General features: G+C 43.8%; 3 protein-coding genes across 8 annotated transcripts in view; 1 reads left to right on the top strand and 2 right to left on the bottom strand.

Annotated features, from left to right (window-relative positions):
* klhl5 (kelch-like family member 5) overlaps window positions 1–1,761 on the top strand; it is a 96,961-nt gene extending 95,200 nt beyond the window's left edge. For all 4 annotated transcript variants that reach the window (XM_070553832.1, XM_070553831.1, XM_070553830.1 and 1 more), the window contains one exon: window positions 1,559–1,761. In XM_070553832.1, the coding sequence (XP_070409933.1) occupies window positions 1,559–1,615 (57 nt within the window). In that variant the 3' untranslated portion in view covers window positions 1,616–1,761. The remainder of the gene's footprint in view (window positions 1–1,558) is intronic.
* A 5,228-nt stretch (window positions 1,762–6,989) lies between these two features.
* rfc1 (replication factor C (activator 1) 1) lies at window positions 6,990–18,880 on the bottom strand. Of its 2 annotated transcripts, none has more exons than XM_015954142.3 (23): window positions 18,772–18,880; window positions 18,234–18,377; window positions 17,794–17,869; window positions 17,327–17,428; window positions 16,936–17,225; window positions 16,756–16,830; window positions 16,404–16,481; window positions 15,991–16,326; window positions 15,800–15,907; window positions 15,523–15,702; window positions 15,175–15,279; window positions 14,653–15,064; window positions 14,456–14,568; window positions 14,250–14,364; window positions 12,408–12,496; window positions 11,109–11,246; window positions 10,910–11,005; window positions 10,578–10,831; window positions 10,381–10,498; window positions 10,129–10,274; window positions 7,740–7,953; window positions 7,363–7,548; window positions 6,990–7,291 (listed from the first exon to the last, which is right to left on the bottom strand). In XM_015954142.3, the coding sequence occupies exons 1-23, from the start codon at window positions 18,772–18,774 to the stop codon at window positions 7,190–7,192; spliced, it is 3,480 nt and encodes a 1,159-aa protein (XP_015809628.3). In that variant the 5' UTR covers window positions 18,775–18,880; the 3' UTR covers window positions 6,990–7,189. The 2 variants fall into 2 exon arrangements, with proteins under 2 accessions (XP_015809628.3, XP_070409930.1); XM_070553829.1 differs by having other exon boundaries at window positions 6,990–7,288.
* Window positions 18,881–20,852: 1,972 nt separating this feature from the next.
* Window positions 20,853–27,811, bottom strand: rpl9 (ribosomal protein L9). Of its 2 annotated transcripts, XM_015954148.3 has the most exons (8): window positions 27,735–27,799; window positions 27,145–27,191; window positions 26,940–27,055; window positions 26,543–26,638; window positions 26,275–26,407; window positions 22,215–22,295; window positions 21,556–21,682; window positions 20,853–21,010 (listed from the first exon to the last, which is right to left on the bottom strand). In XM_015954148.3, exons 2-7 carry the CDS (start codon window positions 27,188–27,190, stop codon window positions 21,576–21,578), a joined length of 579 nt encoding a protein of 192 aa, XP_015809634.1. In that variant the 5' UTR covers window position 27,191; window positions 27,735–27,799; the 3' UTR covers window positions 20,853–21,010; window positions 21,556–21,575. The 2 variants fall into 2 exon arrangements, with proteins under 2 accessions (XP_015809634.1, XP_054607517.1); XM_054751542.2 differs by lacking the exon at window positions 21,556–21,682 and having other exon boundaries at window positions 27,735–27,811.
* Window positions 27,812–27,967: the final 156 nt, after the last annotated feature.

Here is a 27,967-nt window from a genome sequence, read left to right as displayed (position 1 = left end):
AGGATTTCCAGCCAAAGTCACAGGAAGTCTGGCATTTCAGACAAGCGCACCACGTTGAGAACATGAGAGGTGTGGGCGGATACAAAGTACAGAGGAGTGTACATGCTCTGGATAATCGGAGATGTGAGGAAGCGTGCTGAGAACAGTAGACGCATCCTGCAGGTGTTGTCAGAAACACAGACGAGCGTGCCCGTGGGTGTGTTGTCTGTCTGGACTCTTTACCATCACTTCTCCTTATCTCAGCACAAATCTGTCAGTCAGTCCATGGTGCTGATTTCTGTTCAAACTGAGGCTCGAGTCAGTGTGTGGAAGCTACACTCAGGGCTACAGTCCCACAACAAGCGCTTGTTTATATAATTATTTTTAACGAGTGTTATTACGGTCGACGGAGAGCATTTTTTAACTGTCAGAGATTCGTGCTTCTCCTCCCAACTCCATTCATAAAATTGAAGCCCAGCATTTGTCTGCCTTTCATGCAGTTTTAAACAAACGTCTAAGGATGAGAAGTGGTGACCATCAATAATGCACCATCTGTTAGAGCTAGGAGTGCGTGTTGTGAATGACTCTCATTTTCTACCACATCACTTTTAACTAAATATCTGTGACATGCACAGAGACGTGGAGTTATTTGTAGATTAGCTGATGTCTACTTTAGGACTGGGTCACACAGCACCATAAATATGCAGATTTATGACCCGTTCCTCGTCTTCCTCTTAAAGACATGCCCATCGACATACATATATGGACAATGGGTTTCCATAGACTCCAATAATAAGTTTTTGTACTAAAATGGGAGGTGGCCACCACCGCCATTTTGACCGTGTCACAGGTTCCGTCAAGCCCAGACAATTCCACAAAAGGGAAGAGAGGTGGAGCTGAGGGTGGGGCTGTAAGGCTGGGATCAACTGACCACACCCGGTCGAACTAGCTACAAGCTAACCTGAAGCTAACCCAAAGCTAACGCGGAGGTGGGAGCTAAGCTAACGGAGGTAGCAACCTAGCTACAACCGGAGTTAACTGTGCACAACACCAGAGCTTCTGAGTCAGAGATACGCTGGGCTGACCGCTGGGTAAAACCGGGTGGAACACAGAGGTCTCCCGAAAGCTGCTGAAAGCCGGCAGCTGCACAGCATGCCATGTTTGTTTACTTGTGATATTTCCTGTCTGATCATGGGATGTTCGGGTGCGAAAATGGCTTGTGTGTAGTTTTTACCATATGGACGGACATCACCTTCTGCAGAAACCTGGGACATCCATGACTTCTTTATCACTGAATGGGGTCTCTGATGTTTTGAAAAGCCCTGTTGGTTGCAGCCATGCTGTGGTTGCAGATGTAAAATCCATGATTAAGACTTTACGAGAGTTTTATTAAAATCTATTCAGTGATTCATGAGATATTTTCCTCCTGCCCCCAAAAGCAGAATCAAGTTCTTCTTTCTTCAGTTTTAGGAGTGTAGCAGCCAGGTGGTGTTGACCTTTTGCACCTTGAGCCAAAGACCTTTTATTTGTGTTGTTGCTGTACTGTTGACAGCGTCTCACGTATGTCTTTGTGGTCCAGGTCGCTCCCCTGTGCCTCGGCAGGGCCGGTGCTTGTGTGGTCGCCGTCAGACTGTGAGAACAAGAACACACACACGATGACATTCTAACTGAACATGATGCAGCTCAGAGGACGTCCACCAGGTGAAACAGATGCCTTCACCGGGGTGACGGCCGGATCAGTGGGGTCTTCAGGTGCGGGTCGGGTCGGGTCTCTGTCTGGGTTTACATCCTGGTAACTTCCACTGCAGGAAGAATCTGAAACCGCCGAAGAGGAATCAGCAGTGCTTATCTGTAGAGGACACACACACACACTCACACACACACACACACACACACACACACACACTATAAAACCCACAAAAATGCTCTCTTCTGGTTTCTGCTGACAGATAAGTGAGACGAGGAGATTTTTAAGACTCTCATCATTTTCAGCTCCCAGCTTTCCCGAACACACTTTCATGGATGCTATTTTAACACACACCCTGTTTTTATTTGATATTTTGCTGCTGTTGGCGAGTACACCGCTGTTTTGCTTTGCCATTGCTGCCCGCTGACAGATGAAAGCAAGGCTTTTGACATAATCAGCACAGCCTCGTAAACAGCTATTCTGTATGAGGTTTTATTCCCGTCTGAAACACTTTCTGCTCCATCTGATACGTCTTCACACGTCTTTCATGTTGCATCAGCAACATCTAAAGCCTCTGCAAATGGGGGCGTGCAATTTTTTGTCATTTGTTTCCATGTGCAGTTTGACCCCCCCTCCCTACACACACACACACCAAGTGGTTGATGGTTATTATGCAGCGTTAATAGTTTTACAGCCAGAGCAATAACACCAACAGAGTGGTCCTGTGTTGATCCCTGCAGGAAGAATTTGTTTTCAATTTCCAGCCCAGAGCACAAGGTCAGCTGTTTACTGGCTCAGGATTTTAAACAGGGTCCACTCAGCTTTTCCATCTACCAGCCTCCTTGATTTTCCTCCGCTGTAGCTGCTCAGTGTGTGTGTGTACGGGTGTTGGCTGTTTGGAGATTGCCCAAGAATATATTTTTATCTCAAATGAGAATCTTCCTTCTGTTCCTCTCTCCTCCATCCTCTATTCCCTGCTGTTCCCTGACACACACACACACACACACACACACACAGCTTCATTTTAAAGCAGGATTTGATTCCCAGGCAAAAAAAAAACCTAAAAGCAGACAATATAATGAGACTCTGACTGTAATGATCTCACCAGTGGCAGCGTTTTGTTTGATGTCACGTTCAAAGTGCTCAGATGTGATGCTGCTGAAGACAAAAGCATCTAACCTGAAGGAGGAGGATGAATCTGCTGGAACACACTCGTGCAGTCGTGCTGGTGGGCTGTGACAAGAAGCAGGAGCAGTACAGACACTTCCTGTAAGACACCATCAGTGTAGTTCATGTCTGATACAAAGAAGGAAATGTGATGAAATCTGAGCTAGATGCACTTTACACACGCACACACACACACACATGCACACACACCTGACAGCTGAAGAGTCCCAGTAGCCAGCAGAGATTGAAAGACCACCCTAATTTGCCAGCAGGAGGTCTAAAAAGCTGCCAAGGTCAGATCAGGATGTTAACCAAACGCATGGCTGCATTACCCCATCTTTCTCCCCTTCCAACCTGCTGGTTATTTACAGGAATTCTCTTCAGATCCCACAAGCGTGTCCTCTCCGCCGTGTTGTCATGTTGTTTTAGGCTGAGATTAACAGATAAAAACATTCCAAACGGGGTTCTCTGTAGACTGTATAATATGTAAAGGAGTAAATCTGTTGTTGCGTTCTGTTGTATGTAATTCACACTAAACCTTCCGTGTAGTGTGTTTGCTTTTGTACCATGAATACAGATGAAGTGTAAATAAAGACTCGCTGCTACGGCTGCTCGTCGTGTCCTCTTTCTACTCTAGACGTCACGTATAAAACAAAATCTGAAAAGTTTGAGCCGCCGCTCTGTGTGATTTAAAAGTTGTTTTCCTGTGTCTTCCAGAGGCACCGATCTGGTTTATGGTGCAGATGTTTCTGCAGGCCGTCTGCATTTTTCACCATCACTATAAATGTCATGGCGCTGTAAATTAGTTTGTTTCTACGTGGCAGTTGGACTCCGGCGATGGCCTTTTCAGCCGAGCTGCTGGAGTGCAGCTCTGCATTAATTTTCTGTGCCCAAAGCTTAATGAACCCGTTACTGAACTCAGCTGCTGCAGCCAAATCAGAGGCAGCAAGTGTGTGTGTGTGTGTGTGTGCGTGCGCTCACAATTTATAGGTACTTTAACCCTGACACAGCCAATGGAGTCCCGGTTTTATTTATTGCAGGAGAAGGTTTAAATCATAAGCGGTTTTGACAAATGGCTCCCTCTGGTGTTGAGAAATGATGCCGGTGACCTTGTCTCTCGGCCTTAACAGCACCTGATTCACTTATGTGTGACAGAAACAAGAAGGAGGTATAAAACAGTGGTGTTGGAGTGTTCTACACCCAGATGAGCAAACATCCTGCAGATGTCACATGCAGCTGCATATCTTACAACTGCTGCACTAATTATTCAGGTTCTGATCCAACACGTCTACAAAAAACCCAAATCTGGTGATTATACTCGAGCTCCTCGTCTATAAAAGCAATTGGTGTGTCACAAATTTGTATTTTATGACTTAATATTTCATCTTTAATCTGTTTTCCTATAATGAGCTGCACACTGAATGCAGGTGAGTGCTTGTGTGTGAATGCAACATCTGGATCATGATTAGACGAGCTGATGAATCTGATACAAACAGCTGCAGGAGGGACGGTGTCCCTGCGTACAACAGCAGATATGTCTCCTACCAGAAACCACGCTGCACACTCAGGATGGAGAAAGGCATGATGTTACGCTGTGATTATTATGGTCTATCAATGCATGCCAGAGCAGAAGGAGCTCAGCTGTCTTTGATTAGACTTCTGGTTAATTACACCTCAGGTAAGTCTCATTTGTGTTGCCCTGTCTGGATGTTCTTCAGTCGTTTCCTCTTCATTAGGAGCGGAGATCGCTGGGAGCAGGTTCAGCACCTTCTGACCTCTGAAGAGGTCACCGGGGTCATATGAGCAGATTCATCTGGTCAGAGAAAATTTCATTTACAGCATAAAAATGACAAAAACTGTGGATCCAAACTTGTTAAAACAACCATTTGTGTTATTTTTTTAAATTTTGATTGTGGTTTTTATTTATTTTTTCCACCTGCTATTAAAAGCAAAAGGTAGATCATAATATTTTTGCCCAACTGTGTCTAAACGCTTCTAATGGTTTACGGAAAATAACTCATGGTTTTTTTTAACTACTGTACCTAGACTTGAGCAGATTCAAAACATTCAAGGGGAACTCGGCAGTTTAGGCTTGCTTTTAGCACCCTTAGTGTCCGTTAGGTTTTGCTTTTGGTTCTACTATCTTCTTGCTGTGCGTTTGTCTTTTTAACAACTTAAAGGGATACTTTGCAACTTTTTCATATTTCCAAGTCATTTTCTTGAGCCAGTATATGCTAATGACCCTTTACAGGGTTAACGAAAGCCCCCCCGGCCCCTATCGCCCACAAAGTAATACCAGATTCAACCAAATCTCTAAATCCTCCACAGGACAGCTTCAGAAATTTGCAAAATTCAGACAGATCCAGACTTCATTCTAGATGATCAAGATGCAGATCCAGATAAGAAAAAAAAACTAATTATGACCTATTTTCTTCTGCAGCTACAGAAAAAGGAGGTTGGGCCCCCGCAGCACAATTTAACGGTGTCAGCTGAATTAATCATGCTTTCTTTTGTGCTAGTCTGCAAGCCTCTACTCATTTGGGATTTATCTTCTTGCCAGCAGAAACAAGTGTTTTTAATATATTTGCTCTTTGGTCTATTTTTATCTGTTTGCTTTAAAATTCATTCAGCTGCTCCCTTCTATGCCTCTTAATGAGATCTGAGTCAGCAGGGCGTTTTCTGCTGTGGCACACGAAGGAGTTTTGGTGTCACACGGCTGTTTTCTCATCAGATGCCCCCCAGGATGTGGGGAGGAGTAAGCGGTCACCCCCCCATCAGCCCATGAGAGCGTGGATGATCTCATTAAGGTCAATGGCACTAAAGATCAGTTTACAATGTTGAGTTTTTAGATGAACTACAGTGAAGGTGTCTTAATTTACACTTAAAGGGTGGCAGAAGTGGCAGATCTAGGATTTTTCTGAGTATGGCGCCATCTACAGGCCACAATACTTCAGAGGGGGCCAAGCAATGGTCCAACATTTGGCTCATTGTTGGTGCAAGTGGTTGGACTTTGAATTACACCAATCCATAATTTGATAATCGCAAAGGACAAATGAGTGACCGGACAGGAGCACCTCAGGGGACCAATCATATTTCAGCAGGGGCCAATGCCCCTGTGGCCCCACCCCTAGAACTGCCAATCTCACACACTCACACACACCTAAAGCGTGCCTGATGGCCCCGAGGCGCAGCGCCCTGACGTCGGGTGTTGTAGTGTGAAGAGCTGTGAGCAACAGAAATAATTAAAAAATCCATGGCTGCAAATACATGATCATGTACTGTAATCTTCCTGTCCAGGTTTCACGATGCGATGACTCTACAAGCATGGAGGGAAAGAATTTAGGGTAAAATATTGGACTTCTGGACAAGAACAAATCACATCTAAGAAATCCGTCTGCAGACTGTAGCCTCGTAGGCAGCAGATAAACGGCTGGTTTCTCCTGGAGGAGGGCAATAGGCTGCAGGAGTCAACAGCCTGAGTGGTGAAGGTTGGGCTACATAAAGTTAAAGTCCCATTAGTTGTCACACACACTGATGTGTGTGCGAAATTTGTTCTCTGCATCTGACCCATCCCCTGGGGGTGCGGTGAGCTGCAGACAGTCGCGCTCGGGAACCATTTGGTGGTTTAACCCCCCAATCCAACCCCCGTAATGCCAAGTGTCAAGCAGGGAGGCATTGGGTCCCATTTTTTTCAAAGTCTTTGGTCTGACCCGACCAGGAATCGAACCCTGACCTCCCAGTCTCAGGGCGGACACTCTACCACTAGGCCACTGAGCTGGTACAGATCAGTAAATTAATTACTGAACAGATTTATTAAACCCACCGCAAACGTATGACCCAAATTCTGCAACGTAGCAACCAGGCTTCTGTTCAGTCTAGAAAAAAATAATCAAAATATCCTCACCAGACGTTGTCTTTAAAGCCTTTATGTTAAAAAAAACAAACATGTGGAGCAACACCACATTTACTTCAGTGATGCTGAATAACACCTTTATGCAAAATGTGATTTAGAGTTTCGGACACAGGACGTACGTCGTTTTTCCATTTGCCTCCTACAAAATAAAACACCAGAGCAGCTCGTTACAAAATGTACATGAAAACTATCAGCTGCACCTGCTGGAACAGAAGCAAAGTTCTGGGGGTAGAAATAACTGTCTCTGTTGTCATGGTAACTTTATTTACATCGACAATCCCAGCACTAAAGTAATGCCAGGTGTGCAGACATGATGACGGGTGAAAAGAGCAGCATGGAGTTAAAAAGCAGGAAAGGAGAATCTGAGCGGAGTGACGAAGGTCAGAAGGTTCCCTGCTGAGTTTCTGATGTTTATAGGTGCAGGACACTTCTCAGCTTCCTCGTCAGTTTTTAGCCTTGCCTTTTCCTTTTCCTTTGCCCTTGCCCTTGCCAGAGTCTTCCTTCTTCTCCTTTTTAGACTCTTTAGCGGATTTGCTCTTCTTCTGCTGCAGAGACAAACAGGAGAAGTCAGGAAAACTCTGAAAGACAACGATGTCGCCACTCTGGACCGACTTACTTTGATCATAGCATCGGTCTGGACCCCCTCTCCGTCATCCTCAGATCCTGGTCCATCCTGGTCTGCATCCTCCCCTCCAACATCCAAGTCCCCCAAACCACCACGCCGGCCTTTTTTCACAGCTTGCAGAGCGTACGGCGTCATGTGAGCCTCTCTGTTGTACGCCCGTGTGAACGCTGCCTTCACCTGAAGGGAAACAAACATCACCTCTCACCGAGTTAGCTTCATGTGTTCCAACATTAACATGTGCTAGCTGCTAAACATGAAATAATGTCAGCAGCCACCTGGTGATTACGATAGACTGCATCAGATATAAAGACATCTGAAGGAGTAGGTGGGAACATCCACCTAAATCAAACAGAAACATCAGCAGTCACCTTGGAGTCCAGTTTAGAATACGGATCAGGCTGACCACCCCAGGAACTAATCTCCATGATGCTGTCCACATCCTCCTTGATGAGCTGGTAGTCATCCAGAAGCTGCACAGCCTGCCCGGTGCCCTCCGCCCCGTACTTCTGCAGAGGATGCAGCAGAATCTGTCGGAGGTAGTAGAGGTAGTCCAGGTTCACCGCCTGTCTGCTGCCCATCGTCCTGCAGGAGACAGACCCAACCAGGTTAGTCTGCAGGACTGCATGTGTGTCAAGAATAACAACAACAACAATAATAATAATAATAAGGTCCAGAATTTGTTGACAGGGTTTTTTCCACCTGCTTCCTTTCATCTCAGAGTTTAAGACTGTGAGAAATGATGGAATTATAACCTTTTGGTCTAATCATCACAATAATCTTACGAGTGATCTCCTGTAAAAGGGCCGAGTCAGCAGCGTTCAGTTATTCATTTAGAAGTTCCGTCCAAAATGGTGGATTTATGAAATGCATGTTTTTGCTCTTCGTAGAAACTGGAAAACTGGGAAAACACACACACACACTAGGGTTGGGCGATTTGTATAGTTTTTCCCACCGCCAATTGATTATATTTTAGCAGTTTTATTATTTAATATTATTATTTTGCTGTCTATATGATTTTATTTATTACTTATTTTCTAACTTTTGTCCCTTAGCTCTTTTATTATATTTTTACTCATTTTAATCCAGTGTTTCCTCTGTAGGGGCCCTCTGCCCCGGGAGTGGTGGTCGACTGTAGCTTCCTGGGCGCTCTATAGGTGGGGGTCTATGCTCCCCCTCCACTGAGCGCCCTGACTGTGTGGAAGACCTGATGCTGCCGGGACAGACGGCTCCTCTGATGGCGTTTCCTTACCTTACCTTGCTTGGCTCATCTGGACTCAGCCAAATATAATTTTTACGTGCGTACGTGCGTGCGTGTTAATGTTTTTAACCTGTTATGGGAATCTGGGGTCATTTTGTAAAGCACTTTGTTTGAAAAGCGCTTTATAAATAAATTTGATTGGTTGGTCAGTCCAAAAAAAGACGATGGACGATTTATTCGTTCATGTGACGTCATGACGCACGGACTGATTTGCGAACACAGAAGAAGCTCAAAACAGATTGTTTTAATACAAGTGCAGCACACATGTTTGCTGGAAGAGAAATTGATTTTTCTTTTTGTCTAATTTTGTATTTGTAGTTTGGTAGAGTGACGTATAAACGGCCCGTAATAAACACGGTTAAAATGTTCAAAAGAAGCCTCGCAGTTTCCCTCTGGTGCCCACTGTTGTGGTTTTTATTTAAGCTAAATGTTTCCGTCGGATCAAAGGCGACGAGGTGGGGGATGGGATGAATCGCTGCTGCGTTTGGACGCACCTGAGGAGGCAGCATTTGCTCGCTGCCAGAGGTCACATGATCCATTTATCCCCGTCACTTTCCTTTTGAAATTATTAATAATCATTCGTTAAATTTCCATTCATTTAAACTAATATTTAGTCCAACCAAGCTGACGAGAAAGCCCCAGTAACATGAACAATGTAATTAATCGATTTCACTTAAATTAGGAACATTTCACCTGCTGCGGCTCGAACGCACGTTCCTCCTGCGCCGCGTGCACCTGAGCTGGTCACCTGCAGCTTGTGTGTGATCACATGTCTCTAGGGAGCTTGCTGAAGACGTTATGAGCTTCTAGACTCGTGCCTCAGACGGACTCATGACTGTTTCAATAAGGTTCTGGATGGATCTGTGCTCAGCTGACACTCGAAGCAGGTGCTGAATAACGACGAGCGCTACTTCAGCCAAAGTTTTAAATCAGGAAACATTTCTCCACATGAAATAACCAGAATTCTTCCAGACTCTGAAAGATAGAAGGGTTTCCACTGAACGCTGCGCCGTAGTGCACGATGTCGAGTGCGTCACGAACGCTTTCCGAGACTCTCAGCGCGCCGCTTGTGCGTGCACTGTCAGCAGCCAGAGGCGGAGGAGGTGAGAAAAGGCTCAGATGCGCGGATGGAGATCTTTTCTTGATTGTTACCTCCGCAATGTTCTCTGTGAGTAGCGTGTAAAATATTTGTCAATAACAAACAAATAAACAAATTGCCTCCTGTAAAAAAACAACTGTAACGGTTCAGCCCATCGCCGATGGTCGATTCATTCGTCCCATCGCCCAACCTTAACACACACACACACACACACACACACGTTGGGAGAACAACATGGTGTGCAGAAAGGCAGCAGCTAAATTTTGAACTTGCAACCTTCTTGCTGCAAGGCAACAGTTCCAGCGTGCAGCCAACAACCCAAACTAGACCCCTGCTGAACCACCCCACCACATCATCTCCTCCACCTTGCTGGTTGCTATGACAACAGAAAAACACTCACTTTAAACTCATGTGAGAGGACAGCTCCTGAATGATGCGGGAATGTTTACTGGTGGAGGAGTTTTTCCCGAGCCAGCTAGGGAAGACTGGGAACTGAGACATGTAGCCTCTCATGAGCTCTCCTGGAATTACGCTGGCGTAGATGGCCTACACACACACACACACACATACACACACACACACACACACACGTTAGGAAATAAGCCAGCTTCAGTCTCAACGGGTTAAATGTGGACCATCTTGTGAGCGTTACTTGAGTAGGTAGCAGGGACCAGTTCTGCCCTGATCGGATCCGCCTGTCCACCAGGTCGCCGTCGCAGATGGAGTCAGCAGTCTTACTGAGCAGCACCAGGTGGGACTTCATGTCCCCGCTGTGAGAGGAGGCAGCACGGAGACATTAAAATAATAACTGGACGACTGCTTTGCAGGCAAACCAAGAGGTGGTCTCACCGAGCTGCGGCGGGACGAACGTGCACGTAGTTCTCCTGGACGAAAAGAGGCGCCAACGAGTAGTCGTGGAAGAACAGGTCAGACTTGTCGATGAGGCTCATGCGGGCCGTCTCCTCCCCTGAAATAAACACCTTCCTGCACACGTCAAAAGGGCCCAGCTTCATGTCCTTGTGGGCATTTGCTGCGTCGGACTTGCACCTGTCGTACGTCATCACCTTGTCCTTGGCCGACCACATGCTCAGGTTGTGAATCACCTGGAGGCAAAAAGCCAGAGTGGAGATAAAAGAAAACAACTCAAGTCTTATAAAGCATGAAGCCTTTGATCTGTGTACCTGTCGGACATCCTGGTTGGAGGCTAGGATGATCTCATTAAGAGCTGGAGGTGGGATCTTAAGTCCTTCCTTGTAAGCGATGGACATCATGGCTCCCTGTAAAACAAGAGAGACTTACACCATTCTCTGGGATTTATTCAGCCCCTCCTTCAAGCTAACCACATCCATGCTTCTGCCAGGAGAGCAGGAGGGTGTGTACCTTGATCTGTTCCAGCCGTGGCCTCTGGAAGCGAAGGTCGAAGCAGTAGTTGGCCAGCGATCTGATCTTTGGGTGGTTGCGGTCGTTGCACATGCAGATGATGGGAATCTTGGTGTTTTTTATCAAAGCAATCAGCTCCTACAAGAATCAGGAAAAAGCCACTGATGTGAGCTGTAGCAGCGTCGGTATCAGTCCAAACCCGTCAGTTTTACTCATTTAGTCTAAAATCGTTTGTTTTCTCTTTGGCAGACTCCAACAGTCCAGGGGGGCGTTACAGAACACACGTTTAAAACATCAGGGCCTTCCTGACAAATCCCTGCTTAACAAAGCGCGCCCCTTCCCTCCTGCTTTCGCCAGCTCCACCAACAAATCTCAGGTGGATTCAGTCGCCTGTAATTCAAGCGAGGAGCAGCAAGCGAGGCTCCCGTGCGTCCGAAGGCAGCCCCTGTTCATCCATGCTAGATAAATGAGAATGACAGGAAAGGACGGCGCCTCGTTCTTCATCCAGATGGGGGAAGAATTCAAACAAAGATATCAGAACTTAAAGACAGCTGGTTGCTTGATTAAATTTGTGTTACTGCCGTTATTGAGTCAGAACGCTCAGTGTTTCCATGGCAATGCAGGAAGTCTGATTCAGCTCTGTTTCTCCACATATTTTATTCAAGCTTTCATCCTTTATGTGTCATTTTCACATTCTCCTCCAGAGTCCGGATGTTTAGAGACTGGAGGACTTAGATTTTGCCGAGCAGCGGTGAGTTTTAAGAATATACGTTTGTGGCGCTCACGTGACCCTAACATTACCTCTGTGAACCTCTGTAAAGACTTAAATCCAATTAGAACTCAATTTTAAATATTAAAACTCCACATTTAATAATAATTTAGCCATCAGAAGCAAAGCTACAGCTGCTGCTACCGCTGTGGGCCAGCGGTGTCGCTAATTCACCATCTCATAGCTGCCAGACACGACAAGAAAAAGAAGCCGTAACATGCCTCGTCTAATCATTTCCTGCAATGCTAGCTGCTAGCCTGCCAAAGAGCAGGTTTTTTTATCCAGCATGTGTTACCATGGTGAGTGGGAGGGGCTTCATGCTAGCCGTGTTCGTAAAACCGATTTTGCGGCAGTTAAATTGAGATTTTCAAAAGAAAGCCTGGTTTTTGGGATTAGCTTACTTTCTACAACAGACCCCAGATCTATAAATAGAACAAATAAAGCGTCTTTGTTCCCTCCTTCTTATGTTGTAGATGCAGAAACTACATCAGAAAATGTGAAACATCTGTTCAGAGAGAGCGCATGTTTACCTGGACCCCCCCTCGGTCCTCATTACCAGCCATCCCATCCACCTCATCCATGATCAGGACGTGTTTGCTGCTCACGGTCTGAGACGTTCCTGCAACGCAAAAAACAGCCGGAGTGGGGTGCTGCTCCAATTCCTCCATAAACTCAAAAACACGTGAAACATGAGGCACCAACAGGGTCACAGGTGAGCTGTCACTGACAACAGTTGGACGTGCAGCTGTTGCAGCAGCGTAAATCATAACAGAGCTTCCTTCACAATAAGAGTCTCAACATCTGCAGCTTAAATTAAATTATTCTTCTCTGACTGGCTCTAATGAAGAGTTATTAAAGAGCAAATTGCAGGTTAGAGACTCCCATGAACCAATATTTAGAGAAAAATAATAGAAACTCATTAAAAAATGTTTTACACAAACATAAATTATTTAGGTTTTTAGTGTCATTTTAGTGAGAATTATTATTATTTTTTTTTTTCAAACTAAGTGTTGTCAACAGAGGGAGTCCTGTTAGCTTAATCCAGAGAAAAATATGGACTCTAATGCCGGCTCGGACACAGAGGAAACTTTAAATGTTTATAATTCTACTTCTGATGGACCAAAACCATGAAGTTATGAGTTTGCTGCTCGCCCCAGAGCGCAGAGACACACCAGAGGGAGAAACGATCGGCCAAAGCAGAGAGATTGTGCTGCGATGTGAGGAGAACAGTGGGGAAGCATCAGGTGTCTTGTGAGTTAACGATATTAGCTTAAACTCACGTGTTAACATTACAATACTATACAGATTCCTATCATGTACCAAATAGTATCCATCAGTTAATACAACATTAATAATAATGAGCGTCTGTCGACTGTCTTGTCTCTGCGCTTAGAGAGAGAGAGAAGAGAGAGAAGAGAGAGAGAGAGAGAGAGAGAGAGAAGAGAGAGAGAGAGAGAGAGAGAGAGAGAGAGAGAGAGAGAGAGAGAGAGAGAGAGAGAGACGCCCATCATCCGGTTCTGGACCTCATGCGGGCTTCTGTGAGCTGGATCTAACCCAGACACCAGCGAACCAGTCGAGCTGGTATTTTTAAAAACGGTGCATGATCCTGTCCTGGAGGTCTGCGATGGTTCTGATCTGGTTCCCAGAAACCAGCTCGACTGGCCCGCTGAGCTGCGCATCTCTTCTGGTGGTCGGTTCTGACAGTGATCTGAGTTCCAGAAAATCGCAATTAATTTTTTAAACCCTGCCACGAGTCTCCGGAGCCCAGCGCGGACCTCCCTGTCCCGGTACCGACCGATGTGGACCACAGAAGTCCCGTCTTGTCAGCTACACAAAAGGCCCTCAGGCACGAAGATAGAGGCGTCGTTTCTCTTATCTGGAAACCCGTGGACTCGACGTCCAGACAGGCTGGAGTTGGTACAGCCTTCACACACTCTAGTTTATCAAAATGAACACAACCCAACACTAGTTAACACACACACTGACTGGATCAAACGACCTCTCTACTCTAAAACTAGCCACTCTTCCCACTGAGCTGAGGCAGCGCCTAGCTCCTAACTCCCTTTGGTCACGTCCGTGGTTCACATTTAGAAACAAGTGTTTTTAGAAGCTTGGCTGAGAAAGGACACTTTTTTATATGAATTAGAAAAAGAAATTAACCTACAATTTGCTCTTCGACTCCAGATGTAAAATTTAAATTAATATCTACTGTAAAATAACCTAAAGGTGCCACTAAACGTTTCAGTCTTTGATGCAGGAACTCAGAAGTTACTTTAACAATTAAACAGAAGTGAGACAGTAATTGTAGAGAAAAGCTTGTTTTTAGTTGTTGTTGTCCACACACACACACACACACACACACACACACACACCTTTGTAGAAGCCCTCGATGCTGGTGTTGTTCAGCGACTCGGCTACGACTTCCTTCAGGCTGTTTTTGCTGCGTGTGCAGCTGGCGTTCATCTCTACAAAGCTGTAGCCCAACTCCTTCAAAACACATTTATAAAGAGCGTTTGCTGTTGAACACCCAGATGTCACTTATGAGTGTGTGTGTGTGTGTGTGTGTTTTCAGACTGACCTCACAGACCAGGACAGCGGTGGTGGTCTTCCCCACCCCTGGTGGTCCAGACAGCAGAGCAGCTTTGTGTCCTGATCCATCGTCCTTCCCTCCAAATCGACTGAACTTGGCTGCTGCAGAGCAGAAAGCACCAGAGGAACATTCTCATCTGCTACTCATCAAAGCCCTGAGAAATAATTAGCTCATTCTTCTGCTACCTGCTGGCTTGCTGCCTCCGGCGCCGCTATGATGCTGGTACCAGCTCTGTAGCCAGCGGAGCAGCTTGTTGGCACAACTCTGGTCCCCCTGCTGGCCAATCACAGCCTTCAAAGAGCGTGGACGATACTTGTCCACCCACAGAAGACTCTCCCCCTTCATTGATGGAGGTGAGGGCTCTGACGCTGAGGAGGAAGGAAGGTCCAGCTCCTTCTGGGTGATGCGACCTGATCCTCTCCCTGTTGGAGTGCCGTAACCGCTGGTCCTGGTCACGTGACCTTTGGCCTGTCCAGTCTTAGATGGACTTGGGGTGTGGGGGGACCTGGAGTTACCTTTAGAGGGGGAGATCTTCTGAGCCTTGGGGGTGCTCTTTTCGGCATGGCTGGGTGGAGACCTGGTCTTTGAGGCTTTGCTCTAAATGAGAAACATCCATCAGTCACACTTAATCGAACCCTGATGGATCAGATCACTTAAAGAGTTAAAACCTCCTAATAATGTCAAAACCACGACGTCCGAGCACTCACCTCAGCCTCAGCAGTAATCTCGTACTTTGACTTCTTCCCTGGTTTGGTTCTGATCAGCTCCAACAAACCATCCTCATCCAGGATTTTGGTGCCTAGACTCTCCGCCTGAGCAGTTCAAGACAAAGGAGAGAAAATCGGAACGGACTCAAAACCTTCTGGGATCAGAGGGGGGATCCAGATCTGCCACGGAACAGTCATAAGGATGCCTTTTCCTCTGTGTGTGTGTGTGTGTGTGTGTGTGTGTGTGTGTGCGTGTGTGTGTGTGTGTGTGTGTGTGTGTGTGTGTGTGTGTTTACATCTCACAAACTACTGAACTCATCATGAAACAAGCCGACCCGGGTGACTCACCTTCTCCTGCTTTGACACGCCGCCGTCTCTGCCCTGCACCAGGTAGCTGGTCTTCTTGCTGATGTTGCCCGTCACTTTGCCTCCATAGCGTTCGATCAGAGATTTGGCGTCGTCTCTCTCCATCGACTCCAGGACCCCCGTCAGCACAAACACACAGCCCTCCAGACAGTTCTCTGCACCCTGAGAAACGCAACATTTTCTTAAGCTGCCTCCAGAGCCCATCTCAGCCAAACCACCTCTTATCACCAACAAAGCAGCCGTGCAGCTCTGCTCCAACCTTTGGGATGTCCTTGGACCCCAGCGCTCGTGGCCCTTCTCTGTTGAGATAGTTCCTGTAAGCTGAAGAGTGCAGCTTCTTCTTCTCTGCATCGTCAGGACTTGTGTTCTGATGGGAAAACAGAGGAAAACCATTTTCTTTTACTGGTTTCCACACAGCAGCCCTTCCTGACCTGTGCAGCTGAGGCTCACCTCAAGTTTCTTGGGAGATTTTTTCAGTTCTGTTGGCGTCACTTCTGGTTTTGGTGTGATCTTGTCTGAAGTTGGAGATGTCTTTGGCTCCTTTATGGGAGAACTTTTATTTCTCATGGATGTTTTCCTCGTCGGTCCTTCCTTCTTCTCCTCGTCTCTCTTCTTCATCATGGCCACTTTGGAGCAGACCGTGACTGGGGTGTTTCTGGGCGATGGACTGATCACATCGCTGCTCTGACTGGTCTTCAGCGGGCTGCTTGATGCGCTGACAGAACCTGTGCGGTTCTTTTGGGGCGTTGTGCTCAGACCTGGTTGTTCCTCTGAGCTTTTGCGAGCCTGGGCAGGAGAATAAATAAAACAGTGAGATTTTACCTGAAAAAGATAACACGCTACATAATCATGGTTCTCATTACTTTCTTAGCCTGCGGCTCTGCATCCAGCATGGCCAGAGTTCTAGCAAACCCCTCGTCCTCATGGATCTGTTTTTCCAACTGAATCAAAAATAATAATAAAAAAAATTGTTATTGTGGGAAAAAAAGGTCAAAAGACTCTGAACAATTCTGATGACTAAATATTTTAATTTTTAATCTTTTTTTTTATTTAAAATAAAACAAAATCACAGATTTACAACAAAATACCAAACCAGGTGGTTTTGTGAGGAAACTAGATTATTGTACAGAAAGGCAGCATGTGCCATCACATTCACACGTCTGGAAACCGCCTCAGTGACAGAACTGTCTCTGAACAGACTTCAGATCCATTTACCTCCCTCACTTCTTCCATCTGCAGCTGCCGAGCCATTTCTTCATCACTGATCAGGTCATCCAAGTCGTGGGTCGGCTAAAGAACAAGAGTTTTTACGAGTTATGTATGTATTTAGCAAACATGAAAAGAAATTAAAAAGAAGTCAAGAGGAAGAAATGGGGATGGTTTGTCGGAACTCACTGTCTTGCGTTTGGTGCTTGCTACCAGCTTCTTGTCGGAGCGGTGAATCGTCCCGCTGCCAAAGAAGTCGAGTACGGAAGTGGGGGTCTGTTTGGGTGGAGGTGGGGCGGACTTGGGAGTTGTAGGCCCAGGAAGACTTTTCAGACCAGGTTTACCTTGACTGGGAGACTTCACTCGCTCTTTGCTTTCTGCACAAGCATGTTCTGGTTCGGACTTTGTGCTTTTGGCAGTGCCGTTCTGTTTGGGTTTGGAGTCTTTCTTCAAGGACAGGAAGTTGTCGCTGTCGGAGTCTACAAACAAAAAAAATCCATTCTCTAACTGGAAATCTACATTTTTGAAGACTGATCCCGGAACAACAGAACAGTAAATCGGAATGAGACGAGAGTGTCACCTGTTTCAGAGACATACTGAACAGGATCCTTTTTAGGAGGTGGTGCCGTTTTACTGGTTGTTGCTTTTGACTTGATCACAGGCTCCAGCTCTTCCTCAGAGTCTGAACAAAACAAGTGAGGAATCGTCTTTAAAATAAAAATATATTTTAGAAAGGAATAGATTTATCATGGAGTTTACAAGCAATTTAATCTTTTTTCATGGTAAGAATTCCTGATTAAACAAGAATTACATAAATTATTAATATTATTGTGTAACATGAAAGTTTTTTTTTCATTTATTTTATAAGAAATTTAATTAGCGGCAATGTAATGTCAGAAGTCTAGCAGCAGTGATAAAATAAATAACAGACTGAGGCGAAGTTGCTGCTATAAAATGTGGAATGGAGCTTGCAAACATGCAGAGAGTCAATATTTGGGAAGCTAAAGAAATAAATGTTAAATCTACCGACTTAGACCTGAAGCTTACCCGACTCGATCACTGCATGCTTCTTTCGTTTTTTCCCACCACCCTTGTGGTGCTCTTCTTTCTTGGAGTTTTTGATCTAAAAAAAAATAAAACGTTCAAAATAAAATCAAAGAAGAAGAAGAGAGATATTTTCTATAGCACCTCTCAAGATAAAAATCACGAGGCGCTTCACAAAAACAAAAAATGTAAAAATATACAAAAATATTTTAGAAAATGATTGAAAATATATTTAAAATGAGCAAAAAATAGACAAATTGTGATTAAAAATGTAAAGAAAGAGAGGGAGAGTGGATAGGAACGAGGGAAATCAGTGGATCCTGAGGAAGGTGGAATAGGTGGGGAGAGCAGAGCTGTTTTTTAAAGGTGAGATGTAAGATGAGGGATGGAGTTATTTTTATTTGTTTGTGATCAGTTGAGATCAGAAGTTAATGAGTCCTTGCCTTTGTGCTCTTTTTCTTTTTTTCATTTTCATCTGAAGATGCTGAATTATTTTTCTTCTTCACGGTTGATTTGGCGTTTCCAGGCAGGGCTGGCTTCTGCACCACCGGCTTACCTGACACTGGTCCAAAGAATCGCCTGATGTCCTGTAAAACACACACACACACACACAGTTGATGACACTGGAACACATTCATCCACACAAGCTGGAGGGTATTTATTCAACCCTAAAGACTTACTCTCAAACGTATTCCTTCAGTTTTGATTTGAAAGACAGTCTGAACCAGCGGTTACATGTAAACTTGCCTCAATTTTAATTACTAACCGAATCATGTACACGACGCCGTTTACAGCATGACACGTTTCTAGTAAAGATTAAATACAAACTTGCTAATCTGCTGTTTAGCTGCAGCAAACTGTGCGAGGAACTGAAAGCAGCGTAACGACATGACTGACGGTTATTATTTTTGCTTTAGTTGTTTACATTTCTATCTGCAGCTTCTCGCGTGTGCGAATTAAATGTTGTAACGTTTAACATACCATTCGGGACAGCTTCTGTAGGTTTGTTGACAGAAATTTAAGAAACTCCTTGAACTGCTTGGCGCGAAGCAGTAATCTGTTCAGTCGCCGGGAGATGACGTAGCAAAATCTGGTTGGCCTGCGTCAGTGCAACTTTATGTAAACACACAACAACAAAAAAAACTTTATGGAAGCACGCGCCTCTTATCTTGCCTCCGGCGGGACAAGAAGACTAACCTACATTTAGAAATGGTTATTCATCATTCACAACAAATGGCACATTTATAAACATACGCTTTTTAAAGCCTTTTTACGTTTTTATTGAGGTCAAATACTAATCACACACCGTCCACAGCACCTCAGGTGGTTAGATCAACTATTCGGTATCTTCATTTCTAATATTCTTTCCCCTCCATGTTGCATATTTATATTTCTAACCTTTTATTTAACGGTTGGTTTATTGACAAGGTTAGGTGTGAATGCTTCACCTTTAGTTGCTAGATTTGCAAAAAATAAAAATAACTTACCAGATGTAGAAACTTGGCCTGGTGAACTAGACCAAATTCTTGCATTGCAAAGTTAATATATATATTTGTCTGGTTTACCAAACCGTCATATTGAAAAAAATACTACACATCAGGTGGAGTAGGGCTAGATTACAAATACTTATATGCTTCTTTTTCATAGCCTATAAAACCCACATTTAGCATAAGGGCAGTGGACTTTAAAACAACTAGATTTGCTTATTACTCCAATATCTTTTATGATACCAATACTTCAAACTGTACACAAACAGAATGAAGCTGTAATGGAAAATAGTAGAGTAATGTGGGCTAAATAAATTGCTTTAAAAGCTATGTATTACTTGTGACCAATAGCTGTAATACTCTTTTAATTATAGAATATCACCTTGCTTGGTCTTAGGATGATTAATTAGAAGGTTCTAGGATTCTTTTAATTATTAAGGGATCGTTCACACTTCGTTTATGATTCAAGAACCAGTCAGTGTTTGCAAACAAATAAGAGTTTATTTTACAAACAATTAAGACTTGACAAATGGTTTATCCTGTGAGTGGATGGAACTAAAAGATGGGTGTCTGAAATCTATGTGTGAATATGAGATGATGAATCAGAATCTCTGTATCTTCAGAGAGGTGCGTTCTGGTTTACATTTAAGCTATAAGCTGTTATTTATCCAACTGCATACAGATGCTGTGTGCCTACATTACCGTAGAGGCACCCTCTTGGTGGATCCAAAAGTCAGAGTGGTCGGATGACCGCTGGCACCGGAGGGCTGTAGAGTACAGAGGTGCCGTCCTTTCAGTCCTAGAGATGTGTCTCGGGTCACGACAGATGGATGGAAACCACGCGTCTTAAAATAACTCTGAAGGATTTCAGCAGTCAGCTTTGTTCTGCAGGAAAACTAGTTGTTCTCATCTTCACAGGTGCGAAAAAGGTGTAAGGTTTTGACGTGTCAAAATCCTTTTGGTTAAAAAAGGCTGTAGCTAAAGATGGCCAGTCTAAAGCTTTGCTCTCCAACCCTCGAACCGTTGCTGTTCGAACTCTTGTCTAAGGGTGGAAGCATAGCGGCTGGTTTTTATAGACCGCTGTTATCTATTACCAAAGTTAGCAAAAATCTCAAACACACCCGCCTACTTGATAGAGCCCCTGAGTCTGGGTGAAAGGTTAATCTGTGTCACGCATTAATCTTTACTCTGTCTGGTGTGAGCACATGGTGATGACCTCACCTAGTAAACACTACTAAACCTTGAATAGATTCATGACATTTCATTGCTTATAATAAAAGTTCATAATGACTTTTTTTAATTATAAGATCTTTTCTTTTGGAGAATAAAAAGTTTATCTAAAGAGTTCTCTTGTGAGGAAATTTGGGGACAGGAATGCTACTGTTCATTATTATCTGATGAAGCTGCGGTCCCGCTGATGAAGGCTTTGATTAAAGAGACTGTGTGCAGACACAAGACTCCTTTCAGCCAGGGTTAGATGACCTAATCCCAAAATCAGGCCACTTCATGACGTTACAAAGCCAACACTCAATTCAGCTCAGTTTAATCAGGTGACAATAAGGCAGAGTGATCCCATAACTTGAAAAAGAATCTTTATTGGTCGTTATCAGGACACGCGAATAGTCATTCAATATCTTGCTCCACCACAGTGGTCTTCTCGCTGACATAGATGCCATCCAGAAACTTCCTGATGTCCTTCTTTCTGACTGTGGTGGCTTGTTGGATCAATGCCGCTAAAAACAAAAAGGAGCAGAGCATTAGAAAAGTGATCTCCTCTGATAGCGTGAGGGTGGTTAGAGCATGCTCGACTCACTGGGCCTGATGGCAAAGTTTTGAATCATGCATCAAATAAACAATTTAAGGCCAAAAGCATAGAGAGAAAAGGGTTAGGAGCAAAGCTGCTGAGTTTTTAGAGGCAAACATGCAACAATCTAAGGACCAGGAGTAACTAAACGTTAGTGATGTACAATGTCAAACTGCTCCTCTTTCATAATTTTAGCAATGGAGAGTTGCCATTTCATTTTTATAAGGTGCTACATGTTAGACTGATGTAGAGTTTGGATAAGACAGCAGAACAGAAACGGTTGAAATCTGGTTTTCAGAGCTGACGAGACTCATGGATGATAAAATGACGGCACTGCCCAGTCCGCTCAGACGCTTTAGACAGATTAGTGTGAAATAGACTCTTCAGTAATAGAAAGAGTAATTAGACATGATATGTAAAGAAAGTAGACATTTCCTCTGAAACACAAAGACAATTATGACGGCATCATCTAACCTCTACACCAGATGTCATTTTTACTGGTCTGGTTCCACTACTGTTCCCTTCTCAGACACATAAATGCCATCCAAGAACTTTCTGATATCCTTATTTTTGACTGTGGTGGCCTGTTGGATCAGAGCAGCTGGAACAAAACACAGCTGGGTTAAAATCAGCACAACAAAAACGCCATCACTCCTAACAAAAACCTACAGAAGATATTATAGATTAAACATTCAGTCTGACTGGTCAAAGAACAGAAAAAGCCCCTTGTGAGTTTCTTAATCTTAGTGTTATAATTTCCCTCGTGGTGGATCACTCATTTAATCAATGCATTTGTAGTGGTCTATAGTGGGTTTTAATTACTTCATTTTTACACAATGCACCTTTAAGGGTATTTAAAAGTTATTTAAACAGAATCTCTGAAAAGCAGCTGTGTGTGTGTGTGTGTGTGTGTGTGTGTGTGTGTGTGTGTGTGTGTGTGTGTGTGTGTGTGATTTATATATGTTAAGATCTGAAGTTCTGAATATGTATGGAGACACAACAGCTGAGAGAACCGGGACATTGAATCTCTTGGTCAATCTCCCCCTCCCAGAAATTACCATGAAGTTCCAACAACGGAAACAATGATGCCTATAAACGTTCATTTAGTCCGGCTAGACAGAAGGTGGACATACCCGAGTTAGAAACCAGCTCAATGTCGTTTCCCTCCAGGACCAGCTCGTCCTTCTGGGCAGATGAAACGGCACAATTCACACCTGGAAGCAAGAAATGTTTTCAGAAAGAGGCTTTAGTGCTGGAAAGCATCTTAAATCTGGGATTTTTGTCAGAATCAAGGCTTAAAATTTGACTCTTCACTATAAATCCCAAATTTAAATTTAGCTTTAGTCAAGTTGTTGCACTGAAACTTATCCTGGTTCGTGTCTGAAACTCACCAGACCGCATTTAATGTGTAGAAATCTGGGGAACTGCATATAGAACTTACACACAACCTTTGTTTATTTTACAGAAAAGAGCTTTGAGAATTAATAATAACCACAGTAGAGTTCCATCTAACCCGTTTTTTATAAAATATAAATGAAATTTCATGATTTGGTTGACTGGACAATATTGCATACAATGTATAAATCTAATATAGGTACGTTGTCCAACAACACTCAGCGATTGAAGAGGGGAAAAGCAATTATATGTAGAAGGGAACTGAAGTCTTAAAAAGGCCCAGATTTAGAACCAGAATGAAGGAAGTAAGTATTTCGGTGAATGGTGTGAAATTATGGAAGAGCCTGGACAGAGAAGGAAGAGAGTCAAGAACTTCAAGTGTTTAGAGAATATATTAGATCAAGTGTGTTGGGTGGATATGAATGTGAATAGTGTCTGTGGCTATAACTGAAACATGGACAAGGAACGTGACAGAATGAACTTAGAGGGAAAGTATAAAGATAGTTTTGTTATTTTTGTTTAAGGGGGCAGAAAGGATGAGATATTTTCCTTCCATCTGCTCCCTTTCATTCAAGTTTGTACTGTGTTTATATGTACATTGTATATTTATTTGTTGTTTTTTATTTAATTAAATAAATATTTGGAATATATATATATATATACACACACACACACACACACACAAACAACAGAATCCACATTGATCCAACTCCATGACGCCACTGACTATTTGGGTCACAAAAATGATTTGGTGTAATTCCCGGACAAAATGAGAAATTTTGTGACCTCTTCAGAAGTCTGGGTTTCTAATCTGATGTAAAACAAACCATCAAATGATCAGTCAGGCAACCCAACAGGTGTTTCTCAATGTCATTTATGATATATACACAGGGTCCGAAATTAAATGTTTTACTCAGCGGCCAAGTTGGCTGGTAGATGATGAAAATCTACCGGCCAAGCATATTTTTTACCGGCCAAAATTCTAAATGATTTAGATCTACCTAAAGCATGTTATTCTATATTATGTTGATTCCAAACAGAGTGACAAAATAATTAAAACATCAATTAATAAGAAAAACAACTCTTTTGTCATTTTTACTATTTATTTATTTATTTTTAGAGATGTTTTTATGAACTCTTTCATTGAAATCTAGTCAGACTCCTTGTTTTCTCTGTCCATGAAGGTCTGGCCTTCTGCTTCTGACACAGTCTTTGTGCCAAAGCATTACAGCCTCATTTGGGTCATAGTCCTTGATCTCAGGAGAACACAGCTGCACCATGAGAATATCTGAAAGTGTGGCAGGGCTAGGGTTGTCACGGTAACCGGTGTAGCGGTAAATCCCGGTAAAAAAGTTGACAATAATAATAACCGTCTTGTTTTTAAAAATATATATTATCTCGGCGGATTACCGTGGCTGCGGTGTAGGTGCGGTGACCCTTACCAGCCACCGTATCATCTGCTGAAGTTGCCGGCGGCACATGCATACTTTGTTGTTTACGACCAAAACTTTCTTGAAGCTAAAGCTGAAATAATGGCAGGAGGAGACGACAGCACTCGGGACATTTATTATCCCTCAAAGAAGACAAAGTCGGAAGTGCGGGCATCTTTTGGATATTTGAAGAATGCCGAGGGACAGTTGTCTGTGAAAGGCAGCAACGCTACGTGGCCATCATGATGTAGCCATTGTCTCACGACTCCGCCGTCTCCGCTTCGCCACTTTTCACAAAATCTTCTGGTTGCCACTGGTCCTGGTGGTTATTCTTCCAGTTCGACGAGTTTTCCTTTGGAAGGCTGGCTGACTCCAGTTAAAAACCGCCACATTTCACCGCTAGTTTTAACACGAAGCTAACTGCTAACTTGATAAACTGATTGAATGGGATAGGTGGAAATGACGTTGGATGCGGCGCTCACGTTTCGCGTACGTTGCATGCAGGCGGGAGGAGTATCAGAAATCCATGGAAGGTGACTGATAAACATAACTCATTTGGTGCAAACATTTACTCGCCAGGTGGCAGATAGAGCTAAAACATTTACTCGCCAGGTGGCAGATAGAGCTCAAACATTTACTCGCCAAATGGAGCAATTTGCTCGCATTTGGCGAGTGTTAATTTCGGACCCTGTATATACATTTTTCAATTAACCACCAAACAAATACCTGTGCACAAACTAAAGTATGCTGCTGTACTGGAAGGAAAATAGAGCAAAAACATTATGCCAGTATATGTTTTTCTTCACTGTAAACATGATGTTTACATTGATCTGACTTTAAAAACTAAAAAGAAAATACTGTAAATCCTCTAATACAGGCCCGGGCCTGTATTTGACTCAAGCTCATCAAGCTCCAGGCCTTTATTGGAAGGAGGGCCAGAATTAGAGGCAGGCCTCTATTTCTATTTGAGCAAAATGAACTAATTGTTCGCTGGAGTTTCTCACAATTAAAATTGCGCCCACATTTTCAAAGTTAAACATTTCTTTTAACAACGGTAGTTTCTGCTTCAGCCCTCTCCCCCCGCACAGCGGCCGCAAAATCACTGATGCGCCTGCAGCCTCTCAGAGTTCCTGCTGCTCTAAACATTAAAATAATTATTTCATTTTCTGTTCCTCACTTCTGATTACCTTCACTGGTGTCTGTTTGTTGCAACCACCAGGTACAAAAACTAACTTGTTTTTATTTGACTATTTTTCTGTCCTGCCTTTTTATTATCTTCCTGCATCTCCTCTCAGTCCTAAAGAAAAACTGCTACCTGTGTTCATATATATTCACCTTATGAGTTACCTTTGAACTGCAGTTCTAAAAGATCTACCGACCGCAAAAACAGCGGAGTGCCGCTGCTCGCCGGTGTTCCGGGAGGCAACGTGCTGTGCCAGAGCGTCGGTACCGACACCCGCCGTAAAACGGACATTTAACCAAATTGTGACGTTTACCCTCTTGCAATTTAACCTTCCCCTCACCCCCATCCTAACCTTAACCAGCTTGCGCATGCAAAGCTCTGATTGTTGATGCGCTCCAGACATCTGCGTCCTGAGCACGGCCACAGTAACATTACCAAATCAGGTGTCGCCACCTCAAAAACTAATTTAACACGCGATCGTTCATGTCGGCTCATTTTCTTTTATGTTTTCTGTCTTTTATTCTTTTATTCGTGCCTGATGCGTTTCGCTGCTGTGGATCGGGGCGCATCACCTGTCACCTGCTGACAGCAGGCTACTGTCTTTTCCGTGGACTGCATATTGCCGGTCATTATCACGTGACAGCGACTAGTCGACGACAGGCATAAAAAGTCACTATAGAGCGGTGAAGTCGACTAGTGACTAGTTCATACAACCCCTGCTACTGCTCCCCAGAGTGTTCTGCAGCATAATCAGCACGTTCTCTTTTAACTTGATATCAAATTTTCGCCTCCTCTTCGTCTCCGCACGGTTAAAGTTACCCTCGCAGTCTATCACTGGCAAATCAAAAGTGAGACGAATGACACAACCGCCCCCCGTACTTGCTTGTTACCACATTCCACCCGGCCACAATAAAAAAAAAACGGCCATTATTCACCTCCACCGACTCCGACCAAAATATGATACCCGGCAGCTAATTAAATACAGGCCAATATTAGAGGATTTACGGTAAACAGAAAATTTAAGTTAAAAATATTTAAAACAGATCATGCAAATTTGTAGGTCACCAGGTTCTCATCCATCATGTTCTAATTATCATAACCCAGTCTTGCTTTAACCAATGGAACCTACATTTTATTTTACTTTTTCCAGTTCCCACATGTCCAGCATCCATCAGCATCACTCACCAGCCCTCATCCTGACACGACGGATGTATTTCTCTCCCAGAAAGTTCCTGATTTCCACCAGAGATCCACTCTCCTGAATGACCACGTTGATGGGGAAATGGGCATACACGGAGCGCATTTTATACCGGAAACCCTGCAAGTAAACAAGCATCAGCGGCACTGAACTCGACTGGCAGGCCAACAAAATCTTCAAAAACATCATCCAGCTGCACGTTCACAACACAAATCCACTCATTCGGTCGACACACACGCTGAACACAAGCCTCACCAAGGTGACACCCTTGATCATGTTCTGGACATGGCTGCAGATGGTACGAACTGTGGCCAGCTCCTTTCGGTTTCCCCACCATTTATCCACACGAAGCTAAGGAAGGAGGCAAAAGTCACTAGTAAACCAGAACTAGTGCAAAACAACTACAGAAAAACATCCAATAACTGGCAACAAATGTTGTTCACACTCTAATATGTAGAGCTTGTAATTTTAACGGTTTGCATGCAAAATAATCAATCCTCTTTACTAAATCTAAAGATGAAAAATGCAATATTCATGCTTTTGTGCGCTGATAGTTACACAACAGAAAACGATTTACCAGCCCTCAGACTGTATACTACATGTTTTCTTTATAACACTGACTATCTCATGTCCCACATCTTCTCACCCTTACCTTCTTCTGTTTCTTGCCCAGCAGGCTGAGCTCCAGGTTGATGTGGTTGAACTCCCTGGTGAGCTTACCACGGGGCCCTTTGACAGTCACTGTTCGCCCCTTTAACCTCACCTCGACTGCAAACGCATAACAAGGTCGGAGTTATTAAACAAACAAAAAAAAACATTAAAGACATCAAAGTAAACGAGACACACAAGTTTCTCACCATTGTCGGGGAGGTCGACAGTCTGGCTGCTGAGAATGGTCTTCATTCTAGAGACAAGCGTGTTTTAAGTTAGAGAACCGTGTCTAAACAAACTTCACCATGAAGCCCACTTCAAGTGAACGGCTCAAGAAACTGATTGGGCAACTCAATAACGTGCTTGTGTATAAATTCGAGTATACGTGTTGTAAGATGTTGTTTCAGACAGAACAATTCAAACGTAGCCATTCTGGCTGTGCTAGCGTTAGCATTAATGCTAACATACTGATGCAGCAGGTCCAGATTGGGATTTGTTCGTAAAACGCCACATTTATTGCAAACGTTTAAACCCTTTTCTAAACTTTAAATTTAAAAATAACGCTGTTCAACTAGCTGCCGGATTAAACATCAAGAGCGTCAGGCCTCAAGACTGTCAATCTGCTGGATTACCGCTGACCTTTCTCCCCCAAAACACAAGACAATAAAAATACAGCCTGCTTATTGAAGTGTAACTTTAATCACACTGGAACTCTCATTAATGAACTAAATTTAAGTTTTAATCACTCAGATGGGGTTAGATGAAACCCTCGGAAATATTTCACAGCTATCCTCACCTCGCCGGTAGCAGAGGAAAGGAAGAGGGGAGGACGTCACGACGCTGTTGTAGGTCACGTACGTTCCACCGCCAGACATTGCTATCGATTGACGTGTTGTTTTAACTTCACAAACTTTTGATGGATGTCTAAGGAAATGTGCTTAATTCTGCTGTAATAACACATTTACGAACAACACAATAAATAAATTAGGTATTTTAATTGCCGTTTTTTCCATCGTGTTTGGCTGCGCC

The sequence above is a fragment of the Nothobranchius furzeri genome, chromosome 7 (genome assembly GCF_043380555.1).
Source record: "Nothobranchius furzeri strain GRZ-AD chromosome 7, NfurGRZ-RIMD1, whole genome shotgun sequence".
Taxonomy (NCBI): domain Eukaryota; kingdom Metazoa; phylum Chordata; class Actinopteri; order Cyprinodontiformes; family Nothobranchiidae; genus Nothobranchius; species Nothobranchius furzeri.
The sequence above is the reverse complement of the archived record's forward strand: the minus strand, read 5'-3'. Positions and strand labels throughout refer to the sequence as shown.

What these genes read in the sequence shown, in the direction of transcription:
- rfc1 (XM_015954142.3), bottom strand. An exon ending in GGTCCAAGGACATCCCAAAG is followed by an intron (nt 15,703 to 15,799) that starts GTTGGAGCAGAG and finishes TGCGTTTCTCAG; the next exon opens with GGTGCAGAGAACTGTCTGGA. An exon ending in AGGACCGAGGGGGGGTCCAG is followed by an intron (nt 11,247 to 12,407) that starts GTAAACATGCGC and finishes TGATTCTTGTAG; the next exon opens with GAGCTGATTGCTTTGATAAA.
- rpl9 (XM_054751542.2), bottom strand. Translation starts at nt 27,190, where the DNA reads ATGAAGACCATTCTCAGCAGCCAGACTGTCGACCTCCCCGACAATG. An exon ending in TGGGCAAGAAACAGAAGAAG is followed by an intron (nt 26,639 to 26,939) that starts GTAAGGGTGAGA and finishes CTCCTTCCTTAG; the next exon opens with CTTCGTGTGGATAAATGGTG. An exon ending in TGAGCTGGTTTCTAACTCGG is followed by an intron (nt 21,011 to 22,214) that starts GTATGTCCACCT and finishes TTTTGTTTTTAG; the next exon opens with CGGCATTGATCCAACAAGCC.